Raw genomic sequence first — 24,318 nt, 5'->3', positions numbered from 1 at the left:
CTACAGTTCATCCTTAACTCTTGGTTTCCTCTCTTGTCTTAGAGGTCCTTTTGGCTTAGCCACCTTCTCCTCTGCTGTTTCCTTCTGCCCAGCTGGCTCTTCCAGCTTGGTCCCATTGTCCAGCTCAGGCAACTTCTGCTCAGGTGACTCTTTCTCCATAAAAGGTACCTCTTCTTCCTCAGCTAATACTTCCTCTTCTATCACTTCAGTTTGTTCAACAGACAATAGCTATTCAAGAAAAGAAGGGAGAGAGGGAAGGAAGAAGGAGGATAAAGAAAGAGGTAAGAAATGTGTGATGATTGTGATTGTAATTGCCAAGTCCACTTTTTCTGAAAGGGCCCAGAGAGAGGCACCTGGGTGATCCTCTTAGATGCAAAGGTCCATTTGGCTTGAGTGGGGGCATTCTCAACTGTGATTTTGCCCCTCCAATAACAGAACCTTTGGGGAACCACCCTTCCTTCACTCTTGAGTTCACAGATGTGGCTGCCCCCACGCCTAGCTCTGGGGCTGGGCATGTGACCCAGGCCTTGCTAATGAGATATCTGTCCAGAACATTTGCTGGGACTACTAAGAAGTAGGTGCTTTCTTTCTAAGCTGGGAGGATATTAGTTTAGAGCTGTGGGGCAATCTTTGACTCTCCATGTGTAAATGACTGCTTGGGAATGAAGCCAACATAGAGGAAAACAGAGATAGGGAGATAGAAAATGAGCTTGAGCTTCTGAAGCCACCCATGCCTGATGTTCTACCAGTTATGTAGGATAAATTCCCATTGTTGCCTAAGCCCAAGAGTAGTGTTTCTGACATTGGCAACTGAAGGGTCCTAGCTAACACAGATGGCATCTTCCAGCAGATGGCCTCACTGAAGCATGAACAGGACTAGGAGAGAATGGGGATTGTCATCCGGTCCATCAGGAGAATAATGCCACAGGGTAGGATCCCAGCAAGACATCTGGTTACCAACTCAGGAACAGTGGACCCAGGGAAGCAGCCTTAGGAGCTGTGTGAGACCTTAGAGCCTTTGCCCCTCCCAGTGTTTCTAACATCTGCCATTTCTGCTTCCTTGGAGTAAGTGCCTTTGAAATAAAATCTTCCAAACTGGTTGGTTGTTCAGCTGTCTTCAAATATCTCCAGAGTACAGAAGAATATGGAACTCTTGGCACACTCTTTCCTAGTCCATTGAGGTCTTGATGATTCTGTATGGGACAGAATAACCTAGGGTACTGCTGTTTTGCCTTACCTCATCTTCATCCTCAATCCTGGTCTTGATTTGGCTTTCTAGGAAGTCCAAAAAGCCCTTCACGGTATGTTCTCCCTTATATGGTACAGCCTAGGAAGAAAACAGAACAGGGTCAAAACGGTAGCCTCTTCCTGCAGAATACTCAGGGATTGCTTCAGGTAAACCCAAAGTCACATTCCTAACAACCTGAGTACAGTGAGCAGGTTCCTTAACCTCTCTGAGCCTCCATTACCATTTATTATCTAAGAGAAGGATAATAAAAATTCCTCCATCCATGATGACTGGGTCAGGGATGGGCAACTGACCTAAGCTGGACCCACTTTGAGTCTTGAGACTTTTGTGGAAGCTAATGGAAGACACTCTTTAACGTGAACTTGAGAGGGAAATAGGAGCTGGAGTTGAGAATGAAGCTGATTTGGTAGAAGGCAGAGCTGGAAACAGGGAGAAACCGAGTCTGTGCTAATAACACAACAACATTTCCAGTTATGTGAGTCCCAAGAGCCCCTCACTTGTTGAGAGTCAGTGGGGAAGAGCCTGAAGAAGGGGTACCGGTCCAGGTTCATCAGCTGAATGTCGTTTGCCGTGATGTCAATCTTGGCGATGGTGACTGTGGAGTGGTTTTGATACTTTCTGCCCAACTCCTCAAGCACTGGGAACAGCGCCCTGCACTTCTCAGACCAGGGCGCATCTGGAAGAGAAGGGCCGTTGCTCATGCTCACAGTAATAAGGACTCTGAAAGCCAGCACTCCCCCATAAACACCATCACTGGGTTCTACTAGTGCTTCTGCTGCTTTGCAAATTGGAGTCCTCCTTTCTTTTAATAGTATATTAGGTTATTTTACATTTCAAACATGGTACCTGATCGTTATTAAATAAATTAGAAAAAAATCAACCCTCTCTCTTTTTGCCCAGACACTAACACTTGTAGCATGTTGGGATGTTTTCTCCTATTCTTTGTTTTGCCTTTAATGTAGGCTTTCCACTCCAGTTGAAGAAGAAAACCAAGAAAAATATTTATGCTAGATGCTTCCTCATGCTCTGCCAGAAAGTGTGTGTGTGTGTCTGTGTGTGACAGCACAGGTTTTCCAGTGGAGGGTAAACTTGTAGCCCAAGGTCACCCAGTGAGTTAAGCAGAGGAAGTGGGGTTTGAAGACAGGTTGCTTTGACTTGTGACCATCATACCACACTGCTTGTCAATCTGGTGGAGGAGAATGTGCCCATGAAGTGAACAGGATGTTGTGACAAGTACCACTATCCCCGGAAAGGGGACATTGGACTTCCTTGTGGACAGTTCTTTGAGCTTTGATTCTGGCCCAGGCACCTAGCCCTCTGGAGAGAAATCAGGGACCAGCTCCAACATGGAAGGGAAATTGAACCTTGCCTGCTCATCGTTCCATTGACATTTCTGGCTGTGTGGGAGGAGTGGCCTCAGCAGCCCCAGACACTCCACGTCTGGATGATCAGCCCTCCATCTACAAACCCAGTGCCTCCAGGACCCCCTGCTCTCCCAGCAGAGCCCCCGCAGCTCCCCAGAGCCGGATGGGCCCTGGGTTGCAGCAGGAGGGGGCATAATGGCTGCAGTCCCAGGGGGCCAATCTGACAGCCCTGCTTCCAAGAAAATGAGGCTGCTTTTGCCTTTTCCAGAGCCAAATGGGCACTCTCGTAGCTCCGGGTGTCAGGTAAGTACAGGAAGGCTGCCCCAGCCTCTCATTTAAAGGCAGCAGATCATGGTTATTCAGCCACGCAGACCTTAAGCACCTCGCCCTGTGGATAAGAGTGCATCTCAGTGGGATTTTACAAGGCCTGCATGATGCAATGCAGCCCTTGTTTCACCATCCAGGAAAGGATGGGATCAGAGCTCGAACTGAACTTTTTGCCTTGCAGCTTACTGACTGACTGACCTGGGGAAGGTAGTTAACCTCTCTAAGGCTGGGTTCCCTCGTCTGTATCGTGGGGAGATCCACTGCACCTTCCTAAGAGGCTTGTTTTGAGGAGGCGATGACAGCGGGTGTGTCAACAGCAAACTCATGTCTGGCTCATGGAATGTGCTCAGTAAGTGGTAACCATGTCTGTTAAATAAAAGAGATGTCTGAGGTAACTTCATTGTCACCCTTCTCTGTGTCTCAGGGTGGGAGACAAGGTCCCTGGCTTTGGCTCTCACAAGCAAGTCAGAAACAGTGGAGAAAGGGCCAGAGTCCTTAGGTGAGCACGGGAAATAATTATAACAAAGGGAATAATAATAGCAACAATAGCTGTCACTTGTCAAGTGCTTACGATATGCCAGACACCGTGCTAAGTCCTTTACATGCATGATTTGGGTCCCCAGTTTGGCCACACAAACTCCGGTAGGTTAAATACAGGCCATTTGGTAAGTCACATAAAGCCAGAAGCAGGGGGATTCGGTACAGCAGTTACCAGCAGAGGCCATGGGGTCAGGTGCTTAGGTTTCAGTCCCAGTTCCGGCACTTACTAGCTGCCTGACTTTGGAAAAGTTTCTTCACCTCCCTGGGACTCTATTTAGTCATCTGTAAAGTGGGAGCAATAATAGTAGCTACTTTCAAAACTATGTTGTGAGGATTAAGTGAGATAATGTATAGAATGGCTCAGCACAAGGCCTGGTGTACCGTGGTGTTCAATCAATGTTGACCATGAGCACTATTATTTTATAAATAGCCACAGGCCTGGATTATGTGCATGGTGTTCTACATGTTCCAAGAATTCGATTTTTGAGGAGAGTTGCATTGTAGCTGATTAGCATCTTGATCCAAACTCTGGATGTCTGAAGACCATTTGTGGCATGGTGCTTTGATAGATATTGGATATTTTGGTGCCCAAGAATTCAGGAGCCACACTTGTAATGTCAGGGCCATTGCTTCCCGTGGCCTCTGTGGAAGTACTTACAGAACATCACAAATACGTCCCTTTCCTTGTCAAAGACAACAACGTTGAAGTTCTTCCCAACGAGCTGCTTAACCGGCCCCTGATCCCAATATTTTGGAATCTCTTCACTGGATTGATGTTTCTAGGAAGCAAATTTGAGAGGTCTAAGAGTCTCCGGAAAGAAGTTGGCAGTTGGGTCTCCCAGCCCTGACTGGAAACAATGGCAAGTCTTCTCTTGCTCTTACAACAAGAGACTTGGGAAGGAGCTTGAAATGCTGAGACAGATCATGAGCTTGATGTCAAGCCTGGATTGTCCAGGGCCAGTTGGGATCAGAGGGCTGAGGAGGAGGCAGGGCTCCAAACTGGGATGGATTCTAGCATCTCAAATACACGATTCTGGGAATTCTTAGATGAGAGTGGGGCTCACGTCTTTAACATCTTACCTAGTTTGTTCCCCCTGCAAAAAATTAGCTGTCCCCAGTTACTCCGAGCATCAAAACTGAGATAATTTACGTGACCTATAAAATCCTTATCACACTTTGGTTCCTGCCAACCTCTCCAAGCTCATCACCATTCCCTTGCTTTCTTCAGCCATACTGGTCTTCTATACCCCAAAGGGCCAGCCTTCCTCCCACCTCAGGCCTTTGCTTGAGGGCTCCCCCACTCCTCATTCCTACATTCCCTTCTCCATTTGGTTAACTCAGATTTATCCTTCAGAATGACCTCAAGGGAGGACTTCTCTGACTCTCACCCAGACTAGGTCAGATCCTGCTCCCCTATCTTCTTGTAACACTTTGTACTTGTCCTTGTATCACTTATTCAAGTTTATCATTTATATTTATTTTTCTGGTTATTTGATTAATGTGTCTCTACCACACTAGACAGAATGTCACAAGGGACTTTTCTTCTCTCGTCACTGAGTATCCACTGCCTGGTACATAGTAGGACCTCAATAAATATTTTGTGAATGAGTGAATGAATGAACCAAGCTCTTGCTTCTCTTTGAAGGAAGTGGTATAAATTTCAGAACCTATATTTTTCTCTACAGCCATTGCTTCCTGAATATCTCTTTTCCCTGCACTGCTACTACCCTAGTCCAGGAAGCCTTCCTCTCTCATCTAGATCACTGTACTAGCCTCCTAGTGTTCTCTCTGCATCTCCTCCTAATCCTCTCCATAACTTTATTCTCCTACAAGCAGGGTTCTGCTTTCCCCATGCAAATGCAGCTTCCAATTGCTTTTAGGATACCAAATCCTTAATATGTGTACAAGTCCTTGCTGTCGGGTCTGCTCAGCTCACCGGCCTTATCTCCCACATTGCCCTCTCTCATTCCCACCACAGCCTCTGGAAATGACCTGAAGATTCTTTCCAAGAGAGCATAAAGGGGAGTCGGGGCTGGACATGGGTGATGGGAAATGGTGAACATGATGGAGAATTAGGAATCAGATCAGGCAGATCTCATTGCTCATGTGAAGGATGCTCATCTTTATTTCAAGAGCACAAGAGGACCTGTTGGCCCTGGAGAGGGAGACAGACACCTTCTGAGGTATAACTGGAGGGAAGAGAGAGAGGATGGGTAGAGCTCCAGGTAGGTTTGTAGATGTAGTTATGGAAAGTGAGGGGGCCCCTGTCTGAACCTTCTATTTTCTTAATGATACATGAGTCAAGTACTCAGCTGCGACTGAAAGTAGGAATGGGGTATGAAGAGAAATAGATTCAGAGATTAAGAGAATGAACACACTAAGAGAAACTTACATAGAGATATTAGGACATTTCTAAGGAGCCCATAGGAGGTTTAGTTTGTGATTCCATGAAGCCAGCCTGCCTCACAGTGATGTTCTTTTTCTCTAGGATAGGCCTGGAAGCAGTAGTGACAAGAGATTTTCACATATTGAGATATATGGGGTAACTATTTGGGTTCAAAACTAATTCGGCTTGAAGTAAAGAAGCCTGACTTATGGCCTATCAAACATACATTGTACATCTGCTTTAACCATTAAAGTAAAGAATGCACTGTCTTAAGATAAGAATGCATACTTCCCCTCCTAGGCCCTATTGGTTGAACACCCTATTGGTAATGCCCTATTGGTAACTCCCCGATTAGTCCCTTTCACGACATCAGGGTCACGTTGACCTGCTAATTTGCAACTAAATATCTCTCTGAAACTTTGATGAAAATGTATCCTACCTGTGTTTTTTGTTCTAAAAAGATAGAAGACTGTACTGAAAACCATGCTTCTCTGGAATGCTTTCTTAGGCCTTCCCGAGTTATAATCCTCACTCTGGCTCAAGTAAAACTCACCTTATTTCTTTTATCTATAGACTGGTTATTGGTTATTTGCATCGATAGTAGGGAAAGTAAGTGGGTTCAACCGGGGTTGTGATTTTGCCTGGTAAATACTACAGGGTGTAGAGGAGGTAGAAGGTGGAGGGGATAAAGGAGCTAAGGGGATCGTGATTGGAGTGATGAACCATGGAATCCAAGTTCACGAAGGAGGGCACTAACGAGATTGTGAAATGAGATCAGGAGGTTGGAGGTCATGAAAGTAGTAAGGAATTGTAGCAGTGTGGGTACTAGAGAAGGGATCTTAAGATGATGGGAAGCTTGCAACCAGGCTTTCAGAGGGGCTGCCATCTCTGGAGTGTGGCCGTGAGAGCGAGTGACTGAGATGGCATGGACACACCAATTGTGGGAGAAAAGACCAGGATTTTGGATATTGACATTCCCAATGTCAATATCCAAATGACAGAAAGATGGAAATGATGGCAGAGTAGGGATGAAGGGCAAGTGAGGAGCTTAAGTCCTGAGGGGGTGAAAGGGAGGTGATCAGAGGACAGCAACAGGGGGTGGGATCAGGCGGTCTAAACTCCAAAGGCAGGGGCTCCAGAGGATCTGGAGTTGTTGAAGGCAGGAGGAGGACAAACGGTTTGGAAGCAGCGTGGAGGACACCAACCTCACCACTTGGCCTGTGATGATGTGCATAAGAGAAACAACAGCTTTCAGTTGAGAAGGCTGCAGGGGAAGCAGTGGCTGTGGGGTAGCAGACGGAAGGTAATGAGAGCCCTCAGAGGTAAGGTGACCATACATTCTGGTTTGTCCGGAGAGTCCCAATTTTTTTTTTTTTTGAATTTCTTTAACAGGCAACTGTTTATTTTTGTTTATTTATTTATTTATTTATTTTGTGAGGAAGATCAGCCCTGAGCTAACATCTGCCAATCTTCCTCTTTTTTTGCTGAGGAAGACTGGCCCTGGGCTAACATCTGTGCCCATCTTCCTCCACTTTATATGGGACGCCACCACAGCATGGCTTGCCAAGCGGTGCGTCGGTGCGCGTCCACGATCCCAACCGGAGAACCCCGGGCCGCCGCGGTGGAGCATGCGCACTTAACCACTTGCGCCACCGGGCCGGCACCTGGAGAGTCCCAATTTATTCCTGGTGTTCCAGAAATACTTGTAAAGAATGCCCCATTACTCTCAAAAGTGTCCCCCTTTAGAAAATAATAAATCTGGTCACCTGACTGAGGCAGGGTGTTGGGGATACAGTAAGTGCTCAATAAACAGCAGGTGATGTTGTGTTACGTAGCCATCCTTTTGCAGCCTCTTCTCCCTTTTAGCAAAACAGGCTCCCTTCTAACCCCTCAAACAAAAGGTCCCTAAAGCCTGTGAGGTTAAATCCTGATTGCTGAATCCATTCCACTCCATCTTCTCCCCCAAAGCAAGCATCTCCCCTTGGGCTAAGTAAATCTTTCACATTAGAATCTGGAAAGAGAATAAGAGCCTGCTTTCAGAGGATGTTAGCCCTGGGAGTGCCTGCATTTCAGTTGGAAATTCGTGCAGAGGAAATAACTTTACTTTAAGAATAAAGAATTAGGGTGGAATTCTAGAGTAAAGACAGGTCAAAAGTTGAGTAGATTTGAGGTGGGGTGATGGAGGTATTTCCCCACATTGAACCGTGAGGTTGACCTTTATCCTGCCTCCCAATTCAGATGGCTAACACCAGCAGAATTACCAAAAAGGGGCAATTTTCAGGTTCTGGATAAACCTTGTCTAAGAACAAACTTACTTTGGCACTTTTATTCAGGAAGCTCCGGCCAAATTTCTTGAGGTTTTCGTAGGTTATCTCCTCAGAAGGCATTTTGTACCTTGCATCAGAGCTTAAGTTTAGGATCTGGACAGATGGGATGTTGACCTCTGTGATCCGGAAGTGTTTGAAGACATGTCTGTTTCTGGGTTCATCTGCGTCCACAAGGATGAAAAGGATCTGCCAAATCAAGTGAAACCTGTGTCTCTCTGGATTCCAGGCCATGAAAAGGTAAGGAATTGAAATTGGGTAAGGAATCCCTTACCAAGGAGAGAAAGCATTGGGAAGTTGTGGGAGGGCACTAAGGGAATGCAAGTAGCAGGGTCTGTGGGGTGCGTCTGAAAGACTTGACAAAGGTCCCTTCCACCAGGCAGATGCAGCCCTGCACCCCAGTGCACAGAAGGGCCTCAGCCATCAGCCTGGTGTCACCATCCTTGTGCAGGGCACCAGCCACACAACCGTAGCAAGTCAGGAGGTCCTGAGGTTTCATCCCAGTTCCTTGAGCAAAAGAGTAACTCCCCCTCTCTGTGCCTCAGTTTCCTTATCTATAAAGTGGTGATTATAATAGTACCCACGTAATAGCGTTGCTAAGAATTAAACAGGACAAGGTATGTAAAAGCTTAGCTCAGTGACTGGGTTGTAGAAAATGTTCAATACATGTCAATTATTATTATTATTCTGAATTATTCTTCTATCAAGGAAATTCATGACTTCATTCACTCATTCATTCAAGAGACATTCATGGAGTGCCTACTAGGCATTTTGTTAAGCGCTGGGGGTACAACACTGCCCAAGGCGGACAAAATCCGTGCCCTCATGAAGCTTATGTTCTAGTGGAGAAGACAGACAAAATGCGTAAACAAATTAATAAATTCAGATAGCAGTGAGTGCCAACTAGACCATAAAACAGGGCACTGTGATAGAGTGACTGCACAGATGGGGTGAGCTAGGGGCTCAGTATTAGGTGGGAAGTTCAGGAGGAGCATCTGAGGAGTTGACATTTTAGCTGGGACCTGGGTGATGAGTAACAAGTCAGGGGAACATTGATTCGGGCAGTGCAAATTGTCAATGCTAGGGCCTAGGGGGTGTTGAGGGGGGATCTTAGAGTGTTCTAGAATAGAAAGGAAAGGCCAATGTGGCTTTAGCACCATGAGGGAGAGAGTCATGGGAGACAAAGTCAGAGATGAGGTCAGAGCTCCAGCATGGAGCTTGGGTTTTGTCTGAACGAGATGGGAGGCCACTGAAGATAGGAAGCTGGAGAGTGACATGATAATTTTTAAAAGATTATTCTGGTTGCAGAGAAGAAACAAGAGTGGAAGCAGGGAGACCAGTTAGAGGCTGCAGCAGGCACTTGGCATCAGACACTCTCAGGTCACTCACTGATCAAAATATGAACGGCCCTACTGTGTGCCAGACGCTCTTCTAGGGGATGAGGAGACTATGAAAAACAGAGCAGACCTATGAAAACCAGTCTCGTATACTTTCAACAAATATTGGCTAGAAGTGAACAAGATAAGACATGGGGGATATGGCCTGTTGGGATAATATTCATCCAACTCTTTATCTTTGGCTCTAAAATGGATCCCGATCAATAAATGGCATTTGGGAAGCTTGCTAGTGGGGGGTAAAGGCAATTTAGAACCTCATGTCAGAGTATATGTCAAAATAAATTCCACCTAGATTAAAGAGTTAAATAAAAAAAAATAATCAAGAAGGAAATATGGCTGAATATTGAGTGTTATAACAGGAGAAATAGAGGGAAAGCAATCAGATTGTGATCACTTTAATTACATCAAGAATATTAAAGTTTAAAATGGACTAAACCAGGAAATACATTCACTGGAATTATTTCTGTAATTGGAGCAACCTTCCTGGAGAGCAATGTGATGGGATATAGCGTGGACATTAAATATGTTGATGCTCTAGTGGCTTTACTCTGTGCTTATTCTGGGTTTCAACTTTTTTTTTTCTTTTTAGTAAGGAAGATTAGTCCTGAGCTAACATCTGTTGCCAATCTTCCTCTATTTTATATGTGGGATGCCTGCCACAGCATGGCTTGATGAGCAGTGCATATAAGTCTGCACTCGGGATCCAAACCTGTGAACCCTGGGCACCGAAGCAGAGCATGTGAACTTAACCACTATGCCACCGGGTCGGCCCCAGGTTTCAACATTGTTAATTGTTTCATTTGATTTTTAGAATGATTTTCTTCAAAAGAAAAAAATCTGCCATTACTGTACTACTTATAAGAATAAAGAGAAGAATGAAGTAAACAGCCCCCATAGCCCAAGTGGTGATAACTACATAAATTTGGGTATAGCGCTTAGGAAAAACAGATCTGTTTCTAATGATGATAATGGTAGCAATAAGAAGCACTGTTTATTATACATTTGCTCATTGCTTTACATATAGCACCTCCAATTCTTACCACAACTCTCCGTTTTACGCATGAGGCGACTGAGACTGAGAGGTTAAGAAACTCACCTAAGACAAAACCTCTTGTAAGAGGAGGAGAATTTGAACCCAGGTCTGTGCGATGCTAAAGCCCAGACTCTCAGCAATTACTTTTCAGACCATCTGTGCTGTGTCACCCCCTCAGGCTTTTCATACTCCCTGACCTCAAGCAGGACTGGTCTTTCGTCCTCCTCACCTTCAGGCCAAATGCGACCCACAATGCGGTCACCCACGCTCAGTCCATGAGGAAAGCAGCTGAGCCGTCATGTTCGCACAGTAGACGTGAGAGGGGTGGAATAAGAAAGAGCATGGGTTCGGCAAGAAAGGAAGAGACACTGGACAGGAAGAAGGGAGGAGGCTGGTTTAAAATTAAATGGTGGATAACATACAGCATCTATATTGAAATCAGGAAATGGGTATGCAAATGCAAATCCTTCCTGGCTCAATTTATAGTCAGCAGGGCAGGTGAGTGGCATCAGGTTCTACAGGTCTTGGATCCCCATCTACGAGCCCCGAAGACCACGGCATCTTCCACAAACCTTGTTTTGGAATTCCTTCAGTGCCAACTTGTAATGCTGCATTATTGTACCAAATGACTTGGAGCTTTTGGAGACGAAGAGCAGCATATGATTCAGGATGTTCAAATCATAAATCAGATCCTTATTCTGAAATTGCAAGGAAAAGCGGTCATTCCATGCACACAGCTGCCCCAGCTCCCCTTCTCCCCGGGAACCTTTGCTCACTGACCTCAGTGTTGAATTCTATAACAAAATCCGTGAGGTGCTGTTTTATGACTTGATTGAGGACTTGTTTGTTAGTAGTGTCATAAATAAGCTCCTGGCGGTTCACAATTTTTCCCTTGGACAAAAGAAGAAAAACATTGGAGGGCGGTCGCCTCTGTGATGTAGGCACTTAATAAATATAAATAGCACAATTTTCCTCTTGGATAAAAGGAACACACCATGGTGACAAGTGTAATCCATAATCTAGGTACTTAATAATTATGGGTGGCTGGGCAGATTAGCCTGTGGGTGGAATATGGGAATGTGGTCGCCATGAAGGTCTCCTGTCTACAAAGACAGGGAGTGTAATTGACTGACAGCTGCAGCTGCCTTGCTCTGAAATCCATCAACGTATGCATGCTGATGCTGAGCAGTTTCTCACACACTGCTCCTAACAAATAACTGAATGTGTCAGGGATGCTAAGGCAAGCCCACTTCTGGGAGCTGTAAGACTTCTCTGATGGATGACTTTGATGGACTTTCTAACAACTCCACTGGACTCTTTCACCCAACCTTCCTTCCTTCCAAAGGGTCAGACCTACATCATGGCGTGAGGGCTCTCTGAGTCTCCCTCAGCATCCTCTCTGTTTTCCTTCACAGGCATTTTCCCTAATAAATCTTTGCATGTCTAATCCTACTTGGTGGCTGGTTCTCAGGAAGACCAGAGGACTAACACAGGGAATGACATAATTCTCCGTAGCCCAAGGTCAAAGTTTTGATGGAGGGAGAAAGAAGCAGCTGTCTGCCACTTTCTTTATACTCCATTCCTTCTCTTCATCTCCATCAATCCCGTCCTGTAGTCCAAACCTCTTCCCTGGACTCCTGCAAAAGTCTCCTAATGGTCTTCCAACTTCTCCCCTTGTTTCTCTCCACTCCAGCCCCCACACTTCAGCCAGACTGATGATGTTAGAACACAAATCTGATCATGTCATTCTCTTGCTTAAACACTTCATAGCCCTCATTGTCCTCTGGATAAAGTCCAAACTCTTTTCTGGTCATAACAGTAGTCTAATAATATGCATTTGACTTATTGAGAGCTCATGTTGTACCAGCCCCAGCTCTAAACATGTTATATGCATGAACCCGTTTAATCCTCATAACATCTCCTTGAGCTATGTACTATAATTTCCCCCATTTTACAGTTGAGGAAATTGAGGCACAGAGAAGTGAAGTGACTTGCCTAAGGTTGCTAAGCTCATAAAAGGTGGAGCCAAGATTCCAACCGAGACAGTCTGATCTAATGCTCATGCTCTTAACCATTAAAATAGACCAACTCTCTCCCAAATGCCTGGTCCAAGTTTGCTGTTTGGCTTTTGATTTTGTGATGGGATTTATTCTGCAGAACTTTTAAATTTTTATGTGGTCCAAATTTATCAGTATTTCTTTTCATAGTTTCTAGAGTTTCTGTCATGCTTTACAAAGGGGCTTTCCCACTCCAAGTTTAGAAAGCAAACTCTCCCATGGCATCTTCTAGTTTTTCCATGGTTTCAGTGTTTTAATTTTAAATCAGGGATCAATCTGGAATTTAATTTGATGGAAAGACTGATATATGGATTTAGTGTTAGTTTGTTTTTTCCAAATGGCTACCCAATTCTCTCAACAATAGTCATTGAATAACACAAATTTTTCCTACTGATCTAAAACATCATCTTTATCATATACTAAATTTCCAAATATATTTGGATCTATTTCTAGACTCCATGTTGTTCCATTCAAAAACACAAATCAGGTTATTCTCCAACTTAAAACCTTTCAGTGATTTTCATGGGCCCAAGTAAAAATGTAGTGGCTCACAGTCTTCTCTGAATGTCAAGCAGATCTGAATTTCACTCTACCTATGTCCTGTGTGGCCTTAGGCAAGCAACCTAACCTCTCTGAGCCATATCTATCAGTAACATGGTTATTGTAAGGATTTGGCTTTGTTTGGGGAGGGAGTAAGGCATGTTCCAGGAAACAGACCACAATATCTAGACTAACACTGTTCAGTAGAACTTTCTGTGAATATGGAAATGCTCTGTAAATCTATGCTGTCCAATACAGTAGCCACTATCCACATGTAGCTAGTTTGATTGAGGAATTAAAATTTTAATTTAATTAATTTAGTGTAAATGGTCACATGTAACTAGCAGCTGCGATATTTGACAGGTCAGATCTAGATCCCAGAGAGGGAGAGGAGGAAGGTGTGTAATGGAGGCTAGACTGTGGAAGGCCTTGTGAGCCTCTTTAGGGACTTGAGTCTTTATCCTAAGAGTAATAGGAAGCCATTAAAGGCTTTCAGTGGGAAGGAGGAAAGTGACCAACAGATTTGAGTTTTGGAAAGATTGCTCTTTAGAGGACAAGAGAGAATGTGGCATGTTGCATTAGGGTGGATGCTGCATTAGGCTGTGGGAGATGATGATCACTTGATCTAGGATGGTAGCAGTAGAGAGAAATGGATAGACTCAAGGGATATTTTGGATTTAAAATCAGTAGGATTGGGGTGATGGATTGGTTATGAGGGGTGGAGAAGAGGGAGGTGTTAAAATGATGCCTGGCTGTTCTGGCTTTGCTCAGATGGGAGATGGGAGAGATGGTGGCACCATTCATTGAGAAAGAAATGCTGGAAAAGGATTTGGAGGGGAGATTATGACTTTAGGCTTGGAATGTTGAGACATCTGGTGATGGATATAAAGGCCTGGAGATTAGAGAAGTCTGGCTGGAGATAGAGATTTGTAAGTCATGGGTGTATGGATGATAATTGCTGATGCAGGGTGTGGAGGGAGAGCATGGAGCAGAAGAAAATGCAGGGCAGAGGACTGAGCCTTAATGAATGACATTTACTGGTTAAAGAAAGGAGGAGGAGCTTACAATGGAGAATGGTTAGAAAGGCCAGACAAACACTGAGAGACTGTGATTTTGCAGAAACCACTTAGCTCACAAGTGGTAGAACCAGAATTGGTACCCAAAGCCCTTACAGACATGCATAGTCCACTGTTTTCAACTAGAGACCCCTCACTAGCAATAGGATCAAAGTCCTACCTGTTTGAACACCAGAACACTGTCCAGGGTGACGTGGAAACGCCCAACGGCATTGGTAATTGGTATCACTCCAAATGTGAGCTCTGGGAAGTCTTTGATCACATTGTAGAACAACTCTGCTACTTCTTCCTCTAAATCCTGTTTGGGGAAGGGCGTATGGTAAGGCTTTGCTAGAAAGCAGAATGCCCGGCTTATTTAAGGGCAAGGTAGAAATGGTGACCAATTCATCTCCTCCCCTTTCCAAGTTCTGGCGTGTTGCTGGGTCACCTAAATCCCCTTTCATGGATGTTTTATACCCAGATTGCTTCTCTGGCTATGACTGAGGCCAAAATAGGCAAATCCACAGAGAAGGATGGAGAGAATTGATCAACTTGACCTTTTCTGACTAGAACAGTGAAGGCTGTTCTAACACAGGGGTTGAGACTTTTTAACTTTTATTCCATTATTGCTTTCAGAAGAGGCAATTGATTTGACCACATTTGGTACCAAATACGAACTTGGTATCAAGATATGGGTGTGGTTTCAGCCTTCATTCTTTAGCTTGAAAGAAAATTGGGGCTGAAACATTGTCAAAATTTGGGATGGGAGAGAAAGAGGCACGTACTCTCCCCATGTATAAATATAACACCAAAGTTCTGACTGCCTGGGAGAAGGGGTGGAGTCATCAAAGTTACAGAAAATGGGTTAAGACATACAAGAAACTCATTCTCCAAAAGGAAAAACAATTTGCAATTTGTTATCCAGTGATGTTCTAAACAGACCCCAAAAAAGATCAGTTATAGTATCAAAACCAATTCAATGAATATGTTAACCTCCTCTCCTCTCTCTCCATTCCTCTCTACCTTCTGGTTAGCCTTCTCCTACCACTTCAGCTTTCAATTTTTCTTTATTCATTTTAACCCTGCAGTTCCCCCAGAAAACCAGCTCATCGGAAAAGGAAGAAGGGGCATGCAATTAACCCAAGTGAAGACCTCTCCCCCCTCCGCCCCCTTCCCAGACACAGGGCTCTCACCAGTCACAAAGCCACCTCCCACCTCTTGAATCCAGTACCTGGAAGAAGCCGATGATGACCAAGGGCCTGGATTTCACAAACTCTAGCACCTGCTGGGTGTCCGTGAACAAAAATGCTTTCTGGCTAATTTGTCTTCTCAACCAAACGACCAAGGCAGCGGATTCAACCACTCCTGGAGAGAGACAGTTAAAGGGGTCCCATGGAAGTTTCCTCTTGAGCTGGAGCAAGGCCTGTCTTCCCCAAGTTTCTTGAGTGGGAGCATCTTGTCTTGGGCTCCCACCCCTTGAAGGCCAAGGTCAGTTCTTCCACTCCCCCCACCCCCACCCCAAGCTCCACGTCAGGAACATTAACAGCAGCAGCTAGACTTCACTGAGTGCCTTGCGAGGACCAGGCAGCGTGCTGAGATTTTCGCATGTATCCCATCCCCACAACAACTCCATGGGATAGTCTTACTCTCCTCATTTTGCAGATGAGGATATTGAGGTTCAACTTGCTAGTGGCCACCCCACTAGCAAACCTGGGAGTCAAACCCAGGAGGAAGCATGCCCAGCCTTCTTTTCTTATCTACTCTCCAACGTGACAGGAAGATGGATTTATTTAAAAAATGTATAAATAAATAAAATGTAAATCAAAAGACTAGCTGGCTCTGTGACCTTGGGAAAATTCCATTGTCCCTGTGCCTCCTGTTCCTCAGCTGAGACACAAATCTCTGCTAAGGTCATAGATCCCGACTTCCGTTTCTCAGCTATCATGTGGGAGGTGCCAAGCACACAAAAATCTTAGCTTCTGAAATTGGGACACATATAGCATGTCTGGGGAGGCATAGTGGTGTGCCAGAGTGTACACAAGGCTGCAGATGGACTGTGTTTGCTAGGATGATCAATTTCTCATGATGGCAGGTAATGTAAAGCATTCTTTTATATTTAAAACCTGCTATAGAATAGAATGGAACATTTAGAATGAGTTTATGTGATAAAGCAATGTGTGTTGTGAGTAGCTTTGGACTACACATACAGGCCTTTATTCCTTCACTAATTCATTTGTTCCTTCGCTCCTTCATTCATTTGACAAATATGCATTGAGTGCCTATTATGTCATCAAGTGCTGTGCCACTGTTTTGCAGCTCTCATTCTGTTAAGGAGGAAAATCATCAAATAGTTACACAAACAAGTGTATAATTACACCCAAAGGAAGTATTCAAAAGCAGAGTTCTATGAGCCTGTAGTATAGATACATGACCTAGACTGTGAAGTCAAGGAAGGCTTCTTGGAGGAAATCACTTATCTGTTGAAAACTGGAGGATGCATAGCAGTTAATCAGGAGGCAATAAGGAGAGGGGAAAGGCTTCTAGGCAGAGCAAACAGCCTGTGCAAAGGCCCTGGAGCAGGACAAATTTCTGCATGGGGCTTAGTGAATGCACACTGAGTTGGTAAGTCAACTGGGAAGGACTCTATTTTCAGTGTCTTTGCTTACATTTCCTAAGAACATTAGGCCATTTTAAAAACGTATAATGAAGTACACTTACGTACAGGAAGGTGCACAGATTAAAATGTATAGTTTGATGAATTTTCACAAAATGAGCACATCAGAGTGTTGACGTGTTCACAATGAACACTACCACCCAGATCAGAAATGGAACACTACCAGTCCCTCAGCAGTCCCAGGTGTGCCCCCTCCCAGCCCAGCCCCACCTAGGGGTAACGGATGTCCTGACTTCCCACAGTATGCATTAGTCGGCCTGCTCTTGAACTTCGTATAAATGTAATCATACAGTGTGTGTTTTTGGGTCTGGCTTTGTTATGTTTGTGAGAGTCATCTGTGTTGTTGTGTGTACTTGTATATTCCTTCCCATTGCTGTGTAGCATTCCATTGTGTGAACATTCCACATTTATTTATCCATTCTCTGCTGATGGGCATATGGGTTGTTTCCAGTTTGGGGCTATTAAGAATTAATTCTCGTGCATGTCTCTGGGGCACATTGTACCCACTTCTGTTGAGCACATGCCAGGAGTAGAATTTCTGGTCATAGGGGATGCTGTGTTCAGCTTTAATAGGTACAGATGAATCCATTTTATTTATTTATTTATTTATTTTTTAATTTTTAATTTATTTATTTTTTATTTTTAATTGTTTGTTTATTGCAGTAACATTGGTTTATGACATTGTAAAAATTTCAGGTGTACATCATTGTACTTCTATTTCTGCATAGATTACATCATGTTCACCACCAAAATACTAATTACAACCCATCACCACACACATGTGCTGAATTATCCCTTTCACCCTCCTCCCTCCCCCCATTCCCCTCTGGTAACCACCAATCCAATCTCTGTCCCTATGTGTTTGTTTATTGTTGTTATTATCTACTACTTAATGAAGGAAATCATACGGTATTTGACCTTCTCCCTCTGACTTATTTCACTTTGCATTATACCCTCAATGACCATCCATGTTGTCACAAATGGCTGGATTTCGTCGTTTCTTATGGCTGAGTAGTATTCCATTGTGTATATATACCACAGCTTCTTTATCCATTCGTCCCTTGATGGGCACTTAGGTTGCTTCCAAGTCTTGGCTATGGTGAATAAGGCTGCAATGAACACAGGGGTGCATGTACCTTTGCAAATTGGTGTTTTCAAGTTCTTTGGATAAATACCCAACAGTGGAATAGCTGGATCATATGGTAGTTCTATCGTTGATTTTTTGAGGAATCTCCATACTGTTTTCCATAGTGGCTGCACCAGTTTGCACTCCCACCAGCAGTGTATGAGAGTTCCCTTCTCTCCACAACCTCTCCAACACATGTTGTTTCCTGTCTTGTTAATTATAGCCATTCTGACGGGCGTGAGGTGATATCTCATTGTAGTTTTGATTTGCATTTCCCTGATGGTTAGTGATTTTGAACATCTTTTCATGTGTCTGTTGGCCATCTGTATATCTTCTTTGGAGAAATGTCTGTTCAGGTCTTTTGCACATTTTTAATTGGGTTGGTAGTTTTTGTTGTTGAGATGCATGAGTTCTTTATATATTTTGGAGATTAAGCCCTTATCAGATGTATGGTTTGCAAATATCTTCTCCCAATTGTTAGGTTGTCTTTTCGTTTTGTTGATGGTTTCCTTTGCTGTGCAGAAGCTTTTAGTTTGATGTAGTCCCATTTGTTTATTTTTTCTATTGTTTCTCTTGCCCGGTCAGATGTGGTGTTTGAAAAGACGTTGCTAAGACCGATGTCGAAGAAGAGCGTACTGCCTATATTTTCTTCTAGAAGTTTCACAGTTTCAGGTTTTACATTCAAGTCTTTAATCCATTTGGAGTTAATTTTTGTGTATGGTGTAAGATAAGGGTCTACTTTCACATTTTTGCATATGGCTATCCAGTTTTCCCAACACCATTTGTTGAAGAGACTTTCTTTTCCCCATTGTATGTTCTTGGCTCCTTTGTCAAAGATTAGCTGTCCATAGATGTGTGGGTTTATTTCTGGGCTTTCGATTCTATTCCATTGATCTGTGTGTCTGTTTTTGTGCCAGTACCATGCTGTTTTGGTTATTATAGCTTTGTAGTATATTTTGAAATCAGGGAGTGTGATACCTCCAGCTTTGTTCTTTTTTCTCAGGATTCCTTTAGCTATTCGGGGTCTTTTGTTGTTCCATATAAATTTTAGGATTCTTTGTTCTATTTCTGTGAAAAATGTTGTTGGAACTTTGATAGGGATTGCATTGAATCTATAGATGGCTTTAGGAAGTATGGATATCTTAACTATGTTAATTCTTCCAATCCAAGAGCACGGAATATCTTTCCATTTCTTTGTGTCTTCTTCAATTTCTTTCAGAAATGTTTTATAGTTTTCGGTGTACAGATCTTTCACCTCTTTGGTTAAGTTTATTCCTAGGTATTTTATTCTTTTTGTTGCAACTGTAAATGGGATGGTATTCTTAATTTCTCTTTCTGCTACTTCGTTGTTATTGTACAGAAATGCAACTGATTTTTGTATGTTGATTGTGAGTTAGGCCTACAGAATTTCATAGGAGGATGAGGTGGCCTCGAGGGACAGAGAGGGCTGGGAGGCTTCATGCCACCCTCAGATCACACCACTCCACCCAACTGCAGTCACCCCCTCCAACTAGACTCCAGCCCCCAGGTTGAGTTTCTATTTTCACGGTGTTCCATGCCAACCTTAAGGAAGGAACAGGCATGTTATCATGGGAACAAAGTTTCTCTTACAGGCTTTTGTCTGAAAAAATTTACGTCATAAGTGCCCTGAAAGGAATTGGTTTAAACATTCTGTAAATATCAAAAAAGGTGAACAAACCCCTCCAAACAGGTTAGAATTTCAGGTCATCAGAACCATCGCTCTGCTGTCACTTCACACCACTCTCTCCCTCTGTCCACACTCCAGCCACACCCTTACCCTCCAGCACACCGGGCTCTGGCGTCCGCCAGTCCCTCCCTCTGGGCTGCCCTTTCCTCAGCTCTCAAGGGCGTCTCCTCCTGCCTATTCAGTTCTCGATCCGGTCTTTTCTTAACACCCCTCCCATCGCTCTCTGTTTTATGACCTGTTGTAATTTCTCCATCGAGTCTCTCTTTCTGGATTATGATTTTGGCTAACTTGCTCAGCAGCTCCTATAGTGCCTGGCTCATACTAGGTGCTCAAGAAATAATTATAGGATGAATGAATGAGGTGAGTGAATCATTAGATAAGTCGGCTTGAAGGAACTTGATCTTGGGCCCTCTCCTCTGGGATGTAGGGGCTCCATTTGGCCCTCTGGACCCCGTGGGACTGAGGCAGCTCTCAACTTGGCATATAGTTTGTCCCTGAGTGCCTGCAAACTGGGCACGGCCCCTTTGGGCAGGTGCCTCCCCTGGCACTTGGCTGTGAGCCAGAGGACATGGTGACAACCGAAGTGTGGACGCTACGTCAATGATTAACTGGGACCGTCGCTCTGCTGCATATTTCCAGGCACAAGCTGTGAATGCATCATTAACTGAGGACCTGGAGGCAACCTGAGTCTCCCTCCCTCCAGGGAGATGGCCGAGGCCAAGGCTCCCACCATCAGTCCTTGGAGATTAGAGGAGAACGGGGACTGGGGCTTTGACCAACAAGGACTAGACCCACCTGCCACCTAGGGAGGTTTTCATAAAAGTCACAGTGCAGGAGACCAGTAAAGCACTGTCGCCCCTCTCAGCTCAGGGAAGCCCTGTCAAGTCCACTGAACTGGTGCTATTCACCCTGTTTAGGAAATGAGAAATTGGAAGGCTGACTCAAGGTCTCATAGCTAGTGCTTGTCCTAAATTACTTGCCCTTTCTCCCTCCTGTCTCGGCATCCCACTGTCTCTTTCCCTGGTTGGCAGTAATACTGAGGAAGAAGGGGGATGGGTAAGCCCAGCAGAAATATGGGCTGGCTCCTTACCTCACGCCTGTCTGCAGCGGGTCCTTGCAAGTCCATCCCATTCAAACTTGAAAACCATTAAGAACCTAAGTGTACCAGGCACTGGACTAGCGTCAGGAAACTAATAGTTTAGTGGTAATAATAACCACATATGCCATTTCCTTAGAGTGCAGCACACTGGAGAACAGGGGTCAGTCAACTACAGCTCGTGGGCCAAATCTGGCCTGTCACTTGATTGTATAAATAAAGTTTTATTGGAACACCGCCATGCCCATTTGTCTCTGTCTGGCTGCTTTCACACTGCACCAGCAGAGTTCAGTAGCTGCGACAGAGATTGTCTAGCTCATAAGCCCTAAAATCCTACCTGGCTCCTTACAGAAAACATTTATGTATCCCACTGCTTATCAGCTGGGGAGGCTTGAGGAAGTTATTCCACTTCTCCATGCCTCAGTTTCCCCATCTGTAAAAGCACCTCCTACATTGGGTTGTTGTGACATGTGAGAAGGGACTAGAACTGCCTGGAACACAGTGAATGCTTCAGATATGTGCCAAGCCTTGTGCCTTGCCAACGTATTTCATCTTCCCAGTAAGCCTAGGAGGTAGATGCTTTCCCCATCCTCACGTTACAGATGAGGAGACTGAAATTCAACCAGAGGAAGTGATAGTTCCTCTTGGAACGGGTACGCAGAGTACAAGTGGTGCTTAGTGAGGACTTGAAGCCAGGCTGTGTCCACCAGTGCTGGCAGCCTCTTCGGAGGACCCAGGAAAGGAAGTGAGATCCTTGGCCTTGTTGTGTTCTCAGTCAGGTAAACAGTGAGGAACAGATACAATTCTGTGAGGTGAGGGCGTTGATGGAGGAAACACAGGTGCTGTGGGACCACAGAAGAGGGACAGGCACCCTGACCCGGGCAGTCAGGGAGACTTCTTGGAGCAGGTGATAATGAAGCTTCCTCCATGGTGGAGGAGGTCCCAGGCACTGGCTCCCACCACAAAGGGGGCTCAGACAGTCTGGAAGTTGCCACATTGTCACCTTGTTTCCTTTAAGTGAAGTCAAGTCTCACCTGTCCCTCAGGAGGTGAGGGCATCGCAGAACCTGAGCCACTCCATGAACAGATGTGGACTTTGCCAAAGTAACCTGGGGCTTCTCGTTTCTTCGCAGCCCTCCTCAAAGCCAACACTCACCAAGGGCTCCTTGCTTGGGCTCAGTGGGTCACCATGGCTGAGGGTGTCACTCAGTATCCAGAGGAAGCAGCAGTCTGTGTGTCTTCTCTCACTGCTCCTGCCCTCTCTCCCCATCCCTTCTCTTCCCCCCTGTACACGCCACCATCCCACAAGCCTACGGGAGCCACAGCACTGCCAGGACTTTTATGTAACCTGCCCTGAGGTTGGCGCTTTTGCTGCAACTTCCTCTGCAAATGTGGCCTGTGTGTCTCCTGCCCCCTTGTGTCCATTCTGAGAACTGCAAGGCATGCTGCAGCGCCTGCAGGGGGTGGCTCTCCCCACCCCTGCCCCTTTGGTTCTTGCCATAACACTCAAACAGCTTCTTACAAACCTGCTAAACACCAGAGCCACAAAAGGCAATCTCAGTTTCCTGAGATTCAATCATCCAGCACGTATATAATGGGAACATTCTAGTCATGAGCCACATAACGACATTTTGGTCAATGATGGACCACATATACGACGGTGGTCCCATAAGATTAGTACCATGTAGCCTAGGTGTGTAGTAGGCTATACTGTCTAGGTTTGTGTAAGTACACTCTGTGATGTTTGCACAACAACGAAATCACCTAATGCTGCATTTCTCAGAGCATATCCCTGTTGTCAAGTCACACAAGACTCTTCTAGAATAATAGGGGCTGTGCTGGGCACTTCTGTGTTCATCATCTTTATTCCATCTGTCCATTCATTATGCGTACATTTGTGCATTCACATATTTAATATTTTTAAAATTAGGACCTACTATGTGCCCATCAAGGCAAATAATTCTTCAAGCATCCTCGACATCAAGATAGGGCTTGACACATGGTAGGTTCTCAATAAAAGAGTGTTAAATAAGTGAATGAATGAAATGGATGATGACAGAAGCTAAAGGGTTTGGTAGCCACCCTGTCCCAAACCCATCTTGTTCCATCATCTCCCAGATTCCTTTCTGGTTAACCAGTGCTTCCTCGGCCTAGGACCCTGTCAAAACATTCTAAAGTAGAAGATTGGTGCAGGAGGTGGGAACTAGAGTTAGGAACTTACTTTCTGGTCTCTGGTAGTTTGTGTGTTGCACCTCACTCTCCCACCTCTAGGGCCCACCAGCTGAGATGTAAGCTGTGGTGAAGGCAGCTACATGTTCACCAAAATCTATTTTCTTTTCCTTATGGACAAGGAGCAGGGTCATATTTCTCAGCCTTTCAGTTGGGTGGGGATATGTAACAGAATTTTGGTCAATGGAATGAGAATCAAAGTGATGTTTGCCACTTCCAGGCCTGGGCCATGAACATCACCACCTCTGTCTCCTTGCTGCATCTGCTGGCCAGATACAGAGGAAACAGCAGGTGGCTGGGAGGCTGTAGGGGACGGCAGAGCCACAAGCTGGAAGGGGCCTGGGTCCTTGAAACACTGTGTGGAGCAGAGCCCTCAACTCCACTCTCTGGCTGCCAACTGGGCTTTGCACAAACAAGAAATAAAATTGTAATTGTGTTAAGCCACTGAAATGCCAGTGTTTATATGTTTCCTTGGCTAGCATTACCTTGACTGATGCCCAAGCACCATTACCTTTGCAGCTGATGGGCTCTGATCTGTTGCCCTCAAAAAACAGCTTCAAATCGGGGGTCTTCTTAACGTCAAACTCCTTCTGAAGTTCTTTCTCGACAGTGATGTCCACTTTGCCAAAGCCCACTCCGTTCTTGCCTTTGCCCATGATCTCCACGGCTTTGCCTAGCTCCTCAGCCATGTTCCTGGACTTCTTTGAGGACGGGTTGTCTGAAAGAGCCAATGTGAAGACAGAGCTCACTAGAGCCTCTCCCCCTCCCCTTCTCCCAAGGAGGAGACTTTATTTGGTCTGCTTAGCTCCTGGGCCTTTCTCATACTCTGCTGCTAATGGGTAAATTTTCAGAAATGTGACAGGATGTGAGACATAACGTTCATGGAATTAGCCAATTTGGAAGACACACATCAGGGTTCTTTGGGTTCAGCAACACTGGGCAACTTTGGTCAACTCACTCAATCTCTCTAAGCTGCACTTTCCTCACAGGTAAAATGGGAAAAATAATAGCGGCTATCTCATTGAGTTGTTACAGTCAAATGAGATTTATTTAACAATCAGTTATACAGTGCTTATTATTTTCTAAGAGCTTTACATGTATTAAGTCATTTGGTCCCCCCAGTACCCCTGTGGGGTAGGTATTGTTATTATTATCTCAATTTTATAGACAAGGAAACTGATGCACAATGAAATGACCTGCTCACCTAAGGCCAT

The 24,318-nt window shown here is 44.8% G+C and overlaps 1 protein-coding gene across 1 annotated transcript; it reads right to left on the bottom strand.

Moving 5' to 3' along the window:
- Nucleotides 1–24,318, bottom strand: LOC147913590 (protein disulfide-isomerase-like protein of the testis). Its single transcript, XM_087449224.1, has 11 exons — nt 24,309–24,318; nt 23,616–23,822; nt 15,504–15,637; nt 14,454–14,591; nt 11,401–11,511; nt 11,193–11,318; nt 8,182–8,379; nt 4,139–4,259; nt 1,747–1,925; nt 1,238–1,327; nt 1–228 (listed from the first exon to the last, which is right to left on the bottom strand). Exons 1-11 carry the CDS (start codon nt 24,316–24,318, stop codon nt 1–3), a joined length of 1,542 nt encoding a protein of 513 aa, XP_087305350.1.

Source organism: Ceratotherium simum, chromosome 26 (assembly GCF_057802395.1).
Source record: "Ceratotherium simum simum isolate JZ-2026a chromosome 26, ASM5780239v1, whole genome shotgun sequence".
Taxonomy (NCBI): Eukaryota; Metazoa; Chordata; class Mammalia; order Perissodactyla; family Rhinocerotidae; genus Ceratotherium; species Ceratotherium simum.
This window is presented reverse-complemented; position numbering and strand designations above follow the sequence as displayed.

Excerpts from the sequence above, each read along its gene's own strand:
- LOC147913590 (XM_087449224.1), bottom strand. Across the intron at positions 11,319-11,400 it reads TTATAGAATTCAACACTGAG|AATAAGGATCTGATTTATGA; the intron begins GTCAGTGAGCAA and ends TTGCAATTTCAG. Across the intron at positions 229-1,237 it reads GGATTGAGGATGAAGATGAG|CTATTGTCTGTTGAACAAAC; the intron begins GTAAGGCAAAAC and ends TTTCTTGAATAG.